At 45.0% G+C, this 9,435-nt stretch overlaps 1 protein-coding gene across 1 annotated transcript in view; it reads left to right on the top strand.

The window, feature by feature from the left end:
* The first annotated feature begins 17 nt into the window (after window positions 1–17).
* LOC138792983 (S-adenosyl-L-methionine-dependent tRNA 4-demethylwyosine synthase TYW1-like) overlaps window positions 18–9,435 on the top strand; it is a 131,970-nt gene continuing 122,552 nt past the window's right edge. The window contains exons 1-2 of the mRNA XM_069971180.1: window positions 18–216; window positions 3,374–3,516. Coding sequence (XP_069827281.1) covers window positions 147–216; window positions 3,374–3,516 — 213 coding nt within the window. The 5' untranslated portion in view covers window positions 18–146. The remainder of the gene's footprint in view (window positions 217–3,373; window positions 3,517–9,435) is intronic.

Here is a 9,435-nt window from a genome sequence, read left to right as displayed (position 1 = left end):
TATTTTGTTTGAGGTAGAAAAAAAAAAAAAAAGTGAAGCCTGATACGTCAGGATACCAATATGGCTGCCCCCTGTGTGGCATGAGTGAGAGGAAGGCCGACTGCGGAGTCCGGGCTCGTCTGTGTGTGGAGAAGTCATAGCTCAGGATGAAGGATATTGGTCACATATTGGTATTACTGGTGCCTGCGGCTTGTGTGAGCGCCCAACCAGCGGGAGGTGAGTATGGACGGTGCGGGTGTGTGTTCACACCTGAGGCAGAGGCGCTGTATAAGAAGTTTCTGTACGAGCTGGGGCACGTGCTGCTGCATTATCCCCAACCTGTAGATACAGTCCTGCTGTGTACAGCTATAATTGCCTAAACACAATCCATAGCACTATATGTGGTGACCAGTGGATGCCAGGTGGTGTATAGCTGGGCAGGATGGTGGTGTACCCCTGAGGCACTGGTCATGGTGGCCAGGAGTGGTGTGTGCCCATCCCTGGATGTATAAGAGACACAGGTCACTGATCTCAGGGAGACCAGCACAGACGATAACACTGCCGGCTGCTAGTGAAAGCGCTCAATGCAGTAAAATCCTAGGTGCATTGCCCCCTGGGAAACATGAACATGAAGAGCCTATGGATGTTACAACTCTCTCTATATGGTTAGAAATAATGCAGGTGTAGTGTGAGGAAAACACAGAGGGGGGATTTATAAAGTATATGCCAGAGAGAAGGTGCAGATTTGCCCCTTCTCCCTGGCGTACGCCTCCTGTACACTGCGCTCGCCCGATGGGTGGGCTGGGGGAGCTTGCGATGGTGTGATGAGGCATGGCCTCCTCCCGCGCCTCATTTATTATGATTTATGCCTGCTTCCAGCAGGTGCAGATTTGGTACGCCGGGTGCAGATTCACTAAGAGGCATACGTTACTTAGTGAATCCTGCCACGAAAAGGGGTGGGGCTTAATATAAGACCGGCGTACTTGTATGCCGGTCTTCATAAATCCCCCCCCCCCCCCCCCCCCCCCAGAGTCTCTGGTAAACTTATACAGGAATGGGTTTTCAGTAAATCCTTCCAAAGCACAGATAATAACAGCTGCAGACTTTTGACAGAAGTTGCAGATCCTGGCAATACTGTATCCTTTGAGCTGGGTACATGTAATATGGAGTGTATATACTTGAAATAATCCCAGTTTCTTACTGGTGGGTATAGGAATAAAGGGAACAGATCGATAACAGTCCCTAGGACTTAGACAACATTTTTTTAAAGTATTTAAAAAAAAAAAAAAAAAAAGTTATCCGAAAAGGCCTAAAAGTGTTCACTAAAACAGCCTTAAAGGGACCCAATCGGCCCAGTTGGATTGATTTGGTTCTCTGCATCATGGGCCTCTCCTTGTCACTTATCCCTGCTGAGCGCAGTGACTATACACAGTCGGGGAGCCGCCTACATAACTACCTTCCCGTCTTTGCCTGCCGTCGGGGGGGGATTAAAACTTCATTTTCTCCCCTATAAAGCTGCTGCAGCCGTGGCCCATATGTGCTGCACAGCATCTTTATACAGTGATGCGGGGAACCTTTTCAGCCCAGTTGGGGTATTCCAGGAAAAATATTGACTTTTCCCCATCCACAGAGGAAAAGTAGGGGATTGCAGGGGTTCGACCTCTCTACCCCATGTCGATCTCCATATAGGGCCCCGCTGGCTCTGTTATTAATAGAGCCGCGGGTCCGGCAGTATTCATTCCTATGGAGCAACGGAAAGAGCAGAGTATATCGCTTTTTACGTCGCTCCATAGGAATGAACAGAGCTGAGAGTCATGCGGTGTACCCACGCCTCTATTCATAACCGAGCCGGCGGAGCCCTGTATATAAATCTGTGGGGGTACAGAGGTCAGGCCCCCCTGCGATCTCTTTTCACCTATCCTGTGTGTAGGGGATAAGGCAATTTCTCCTGGAATACCCCTTTAAGGCTACATTTACACATTCTTAAACTGCTGTGGATTTCAGCTGTTTATGTACATTGACTAAATCCGCAGGATAAAATCCACAGCAGATTAAGTACGTGTGAACGTACCCTACAACTGGTATATAACCATACTACATGTCTGCTGTACTGTTAGCCCAAATGACACATTGCTAGGACTCCCTACACTCTAGAAAATGGGGTCCTGAGTCTTCTAATGAAATAGGAAATGTCTCTTGCTTGGCAGCTCTGGCGGCACCCACAGACAATAGTATGTCTGTTAGCATGTGCGAGTGCTCCTCCATTCCACTGGGAGTCTCGGGACCCTGTTCTTGAGATCATGACACTGACATTTATCCCCAACACAGGGTTTGGGAACAAGGGTCTGGAGATTACCTGCTCTGGCTTGCTTCGGGGGTTCCTGGCGTCTGCTCATCCCGCTCAGCCAATTGGTGCACTGCGCTGCCGCAGCCACTGATTGGATGAATGGGGACGTCAAGCTGAGAACCCCCAAAGCAAGCCGGAGCAGATGATGTATGCTCTGGCTGTGTGTGTGTGTTAATTTACATACACGCTGCAGGATGTCAATCCCACTGCGAGTATGTATTCTCATTGGGATGAACGGGCACTGGATCCACAGCGGATCCAGTGTGTTGTCAAGTGTTTTTATCTGTAATTCAACTCCTCTAACCCTGATTGAGGCTAGTGATGTGTCCTATGCTATCCACAGTTTTCCCCAAATTTGGTTTGGCACATGTGCAAAAAGGAAAATAAGTTGTGGGCAAAGGCTCCTTTGGTTCATGTGACGGTGTGGATTTGGAGAAGACTTCTGCATCATCACAGCATTTAAGGAAAGATGGGTTAGGTTGCAGATGAAACCAATAACTTATGACCTGAGTATGTGCCCAATGGATGTGTTGGGCCTCACCTGAATATACAGCAGGACATATTAAAAATCTTGTAAGGTAAACAGCACTACAGAGATTCAAGAAAGGCTCTGCCCAAATACTGAGCCTAAATGAGTTCTGCTAAAACAATAAGCCATTAGGATGCTTAGAGATTGGAAACAACCCTTTCCACATGCTCCAGTAGCTGCGGGATTAGTCACTTGCACCCATCTAGGCATCATTTGCTTTGCCCTGGTTCTGGCCACTTTATTGCTCCACAGACTAAAAAAGCATACATTTAAATCGGTCTTTAAATGGCCCAGAAGGTGGTGGGACCACTAGGTATTGGTATGGTAAGAACTGAAGTCCCTCTTGACAGTGTAGCACAGTATGATGACAGATCTGCTTTACCTACTAGAAAAGTTGATTCTGTGGAGTGGTATATTTTAACTATGATTATGAAGGACTAACTAGGACTATAAAGCTGGAAAACTCTGTTTTGTGTTAAGATTGATTGTTTTTTTTCTTTTTGTTTTCCTTATTTCAGATGAATCTGCTGGACTATGGGAGTTTCTGCATACACATTTGATGCTGTTATGGCTCAACAGATTTTACATCTATTCATGTGTTGCCCTTGGTCTCACTGTCTGGATCTGCAGTGTTTTCATCACTGGGAGGAAAAAACATCAGGTCTGTTTTATTTCCTACCATAATTTACTAGTAATGGTTTGAAAACTTTGGCCGACTGGGTTTGCAAACTTACAACAATACTGTGGTGGTAAGATATGTATTCCCAGGAAGAGTCCCCAGCTTTTACACAGGTAGACCGCTGCCAGATACAAATTTCGATTGTTCCTTTACATGGCCCAGTTATTGTGTGAGAAGAGCTGCATTAGTGATCACAGGATTATTCATGCAGTTGTGCACTTACATTGTTGTCAGCAGCTTATATCCCTGTGTAAATGATGGTTTAATTTGATTGTTACAGGCTAAGGTCAGCTGCGTTACTTCAGAGTTTTTTTTTTTTTTTTACAGGGGGCAATAATCTTCGCTCCCTGTAAAAAGGCCCTTAAACCATGAACAGCTCCAGAAGTTTCACAGATAGCTGATTTGTTGCAGTGATTTCTGTGGTTGTCCAATTTATCTCAATAGGTCATGTAAAACTCTATGCCCGTGCTGCTGGGACAACCCCAATCTGATGTATGGAACTGATTTTTAGTCTCTGAATTTCTGCATCAAATCTATAATATCTGAATATACACCAACTCTTTCTCAGTTCCTCTCTTGTAATTTGAGTAGATCTCATTCTTGTGAGAAACCGGTTGGTCAGACAGCCCATTCTTTATGCTGCTTCAACAATAGTTCTTGAGCTGGAGCAGGAGTTGTTAAAATGAACTGTATATGTGAATGGAATGATATATGTCAGTCATTTCAATATTACAGTATTGGAGTCAGAGCATGAGTTTATTGAGGAAAACTTGTGACCATTAAAAGGAAGCTCTAATACCCTGTTGGCTTGTCTCCAGCCTGGATACAAGATGAGATCCAGTTCTTTATGGCATCTTCAGAGTAGAATAATTCAGCCAAAAAATTGTGACCCTGAGATTGTGCTCCCCACATAAAGGACATTTTGTATTATTTTGCCCATCAATAACGTGTTTTAGTGCTACAGTGCCCCTTCCTTAGGTTCAGGACAGACATCTGTTTATCCTGAACCTAAGGAAGGGGCACTGTAGCCCTGAAACTTGTTATTGTTGGACAAAATAAATCTGTACAAGTTGATCCTTTGGAATACAAGATGTCCTTTATGTGGGGAGTGCAATCTCCGCGTCACCTTTTTTTTGGCTGAATTATTCTACTCTGAGGACTACCTGTTCTCCTTTTTGGAGTCCGGATTAGACCCATTCGGATAACTGCTGGACTTTTGGATGCTTTGGAGGTGTGGGATACACACTTGTTACATGACATTGTGGGTGTTGTGGCTCTGGATTCCACAGCCCCAGAAGGTGAGAGATTTCCTTTTCTGCCTTTGTTTTTCATCCTGATAATGGCATCTTCCGGCAGCTTTGCCTAGAGGTTGCAGCTGGGCCAGCCTGTAGATCCTGCACACTTATAGGCTGCTGAAGCTGGTGTCCCAGCGAACCTATTACCCACTGTAATTCTTTGTGGACAGGTAATACATTTTAGTAAGTACTGTTCATGATGCTGACGAATCCGGGTCATGGAGGGGCAGTGGGCATGCTCAGCCACCATGTCATTCACAAGTGCACACATGTCATGTGATTGGTGGGGGTCCCTGCAGTTAAACCTTACATCATCATATACTTGTCTGTCCTGTAGATGCATTTTTACACATTTAACTCCACTGTCTTGGCACACCTGTGACTATAAAGCTGCAGCCAGTCCGAGGCTACAGAGGTTACATATGACAATCGCCGGAAAGTTTATAGCTATTTATTTATTTTCTTATTTCACAGTCCGCTGTTTTCTGAAGGGAAAGTAGCATAAGAAATGTGCACAATGCGATGCAGACTTGCTGCTCTGGTAATTTTTGTAGCAGTTACACAACATGGGAACATACCCTTAGGATACTTGCTTCCTGTCTTATCTGTTCCAGTGACTAGAGCTGGCCATAGACATCAGAGTTGGTGGAATCTACTGAATCAGTTCACCATCTAATGTGTAAGTGGTAGAAAATGCTTCATAATGCCCTATCCCTTTTTTCCTATGGGACAATAGCCACTTATTGCAGCTTTCTCCCTGTTCACCACACTCGGCAGAGTGTTTGTGTATGAGGGGGAATCAGGAGCCGGGCAAATATTAGGCTGACAACTATCTAAAATGTATGGCTAGCTTAAAGGGATTGTCCAGTGAAAATATTTTTCTTTCAAATAAACTGGTGTCAGAAAGTTATATAGATTTGCAATTAACTTCTATTGAAAATCTCAAGTCTTCCAATACTTATCAGCTGCTGTATGTCATGCAGGAAATGTTGTTTTATTTTCAGTCTGACACAGCGCTCTCTGCTGACATCTCTGGCTGAGACAGGAACTCTGTGTCAGTTTTCTATGAAAACCTCTCCTGCTCTGGACAGTTTCTCTCTCGGCCAGAGGTGGCAGCAGAGAGCATTATGTCACATTGAAAATAAAACAACACTTCCTGCAGGACATACAGCAGCTGATACGTATGGGAAGACTTGAGATTTTTTAATAGTAAATTACAAATCTATATAACTTTCCGACACCAGCTGATTTGAAAGAAAAAGATTTTCACTGGACAACCCCTTTAACATGGGTAAACTATGGTAAAAGATTGCTTCCTATTGTGGCTGCCTGAGGTGGCTGGTAAGCCATAAAAAGCCGAGCTAAATGAGTTTTAATGCATATTTCTTTTAAAAAGAAAAACGACCATATATAATAAATTATTTAGCAGTGCTGGAGACACTGGGCCATGTAAACCATCTAGTTTCAGAACTTATTTTTTTTTGTGAACTATAGAAGTAAAATGTAGTAAACGAATAAACATCTGAAATGACCTCTGATAGTAAGATGTGCCTGTTCATCATTCATCCACACAAGTAGAATAGATTCTTTGTGTAGTAAAAGAAGCAATTAGGAGATAATACAAAGTGGCTGATAAATGGGAATATGTTATTGTTTTGTGCAATCACTTGTGCTGACCAGGTAATTGTATTCTGTGAGGAGGAGGAGGAGGCAGTGTGATGAAACCATTCCTCTGCAGTCTGTAGGATATATGGCCTTCAGTTCAGCTTAAATAGTTACTGTCATTTTAGCAAACTTTTGCATAGATCAATAGTACAAGCAATTATAAGAATGTAATATAACTTAAGGGTAGCTTCACATGTAACGGAGTTGCAGCGGATTTCACGCTGTTATTCCCCTCCTGTGAGTTTCACTAGGATTACATACTGGCAGCGGAATTGTTATCCTGCTGTGAGTGTGTAAGCGGCAGCCCCCTTAAAGCGACTCTGTGCCCACAATCTGACCCCCCAAACTACTTGTACCTTTGGATAGCTACTTTTAATCCAAGATCTGTCCTGTGGTCCGTTTGGCAGGTAATGCAGTTATCGTCATAAAAATTGCAGCTCTGTGCCCTACGGGCGTTTCTGTGTCCTAACTTTGCACCACCCCTCCGTCCCTCCTCCCCGCCCTTCTCATCATTAGGAATGCTCCATGCAGATTGCCTCCTATTCACTACCTGTGTTACCACGGCACATGGGCTGGATCATTAGGACATCTGTGCAATGTTCAAACAGAAGTAAATGTTCCAGTGGCATTCCTAATGATGAAGAGGGTGGGGAGGAGGGATGGAGGGGGTGGTACAAAGTTAGGGCACAGATACTCCCAATTGGCACGGAGCTGCAATTTTAAAAGTATTTTTTTTACAATAACTGCATCACCTGCCGAATGGACCGTAGGACAGATCTTGGATTAAAAGCAGCTATCTGAAGGTACAAGTGGTTTGGGGGGCTCAGATTGTGGGTACAGAGTCACTTTAACCCCTTAACGACATCGGGCGTAAATTTACGCCCTGATGCCGGTAAGGAAGTTCAGAGCGGGGCCGCGCGGCGACCCCGCTCTGAACCGCGCCGGTCCCGGGTGCCGCGAGTAGCCCGGGACCGTAGGTATTAGCGGGCACAGTCCGATTGCCGTGCCCGCTAATACAGTAATCAGATGCAGCTGTCAAACATGACAGCTGCATCCGATTACCGGATTCAGCCGTTCCCTGGGGTCTAGTGGAGGAGATCGCTCCTCCGGGATGTTATCCCAGAGGAGCGATCTCCGTAACTGAAGCCGGCCGGGGACGCGTCCAAGATGGCGCCGTCCTCGGCTCGGCACTCGTTTGTTTCCGGCTGCAGCAGCCGGAAGTAAACGAGTGCCTATCTCATGGATCTCTGCAGCATATCTATGCTGCAGAGATCTCAATGAGAGATCAAAGCACTTATACTAGAAGTCCCCCAGGGGGGCTTCTAGTATAAGTGTAAAAGTAAAAAAAAAAGTGTTGTTAATAGTAAAAAGCCCCCTCCCCTAATAAAAGTCTGAATCACCCCCCTTTTCCCAGGTTATAAATAAAAGTAAATAAATAAATACATAAACAAACATGTTTGCTATCGCCGCGTGCGTAATCGCCCGAACTATTAATTAATCACATTCCTGATCTCGTACGGTAAACGGCGTCAGCGCAAAAAAATCCCAAAGTGCAAAATTGCGCATTTTTGGTCGCATCAAATCCAGAAAAATTGTAATAAAAAGCGATCAAAAAGTCGTATATGCGCAATCAAGGTACCGATAGAAAGTAAACATCATGGCGCAAAAAATGACACCTCACACAGCCCCATAGACCAAAGGATAAAAGCGTTATAAGCCTGGGAATGGAGCGATTTTAAGTGACGTATATTTGTTGACAATGGTTTAAATTTTTTACAGGCCATCAGATACAATAAAAGTTATACATGTTACATATCGTTTTAATCGTAACAACTTGAGGAACATATATAACAAGTCAGTTTTACCCCAGGGCGAATGGCGTAAAAACACATTTCCCCCAAATAAACAAAATGCGTTTTTTTTTTCAATTTCACCACACTTTGAATTTTTTTCTGGTTTCGCAGTGTACTTTATGCAAAAATTCAGCCTGTAATTGCAAAGTACAATTAGTGACGCAAAAAATAAGGGCTCATGTGGGTTTCTAGGTGGAAAAATGCAAGTGCTATGACCTTTTATGCACAAGGAGGAAAAACCGAAAACGCAAAAATCGAAATTTGCTCTGTCCTTAAAGGGTTAAGCCCCCATGGCTCGGTACATACATTACCGGTCTGCGCTCTGGCTTTTTCTGTGGCTCCCAGCATCTTGACGTCCTGCTCAGCCTGTCGGTGCGCTGTTTTCCAGCGGCGCACGAATTGACTGAGTGGGACATCCAGTTGCTGGGAGCCACAGAACAAGACGGAGCCCGGGGTTAGCAACTGGGATTGCCCACACAGCCATTCAGTGGCCGCAGCAGTGTCCCAGCTCAGCTGTTAATTTCCTGCATGTGCAATGGGACCAGGCTCATTCAGACTATGCCTTAAAGTGATACTGTCACCCCCCCCCCCTTTTATCTGTATGTGGTTTTCTACACCATCCACAAGCTTAGATGCTGCACATTAAATAGACACCTGTTTAAAACTTGCCTGTGTTGTCTTTCTGCTCTACATTAACCCCTAGACGACCCAGGACATACACACCATGGGTCACTGTCCCCAGACGACCCAGGGCGTACCGGTACGTCCTGGGCTATGGAGCACGCTTCATAGGAGTTGGCCGCTGGCTGCAGTGAGCAGCCCGGCCCTCACCGTTACACTTAAACGCCGCGATCGCGGCTGTAATTAAGTGACAAGGGAAGTCCCCTGTCACTTACCGATCGGGCCCCCGATCGTTTTCATTTTTATTGGACCACCGGAGGTCTCTCACCTGCCTCCGTGCGGTCCGATCGGCGATCTGATGTTTAAGTCTGTCACAGGCAGGCTCAATCAGCAGAGCGCCTATTACACTGATCAATGCTATGCCTATGGCATAGCAATGATCAGTGTGTATAATATAATAATTGTAT

The sequence above is a fragment of the Dendropsophus ebraccatus genome, chromosome 5, assembly GCF_027789765.1.
Source record: "Dendropsophus ebraccatus isolate aDenEbr1 chromosome 5, aDenEbr1.pat, whole genome shotgun sequence".
In the NCBI taxonomy this organism is placed as follows: domain Eukaryota; kingdom Metazoa; phylum Chordata; class Amphibia; order Anura; family Hylidae; genus Dendropsophus; species Dendropsophus ebraccatus.
Note: the sequence above shows the minus strand (reverse complement) of the source record. Positions and strands in the feature narration are given on the sequence as shown.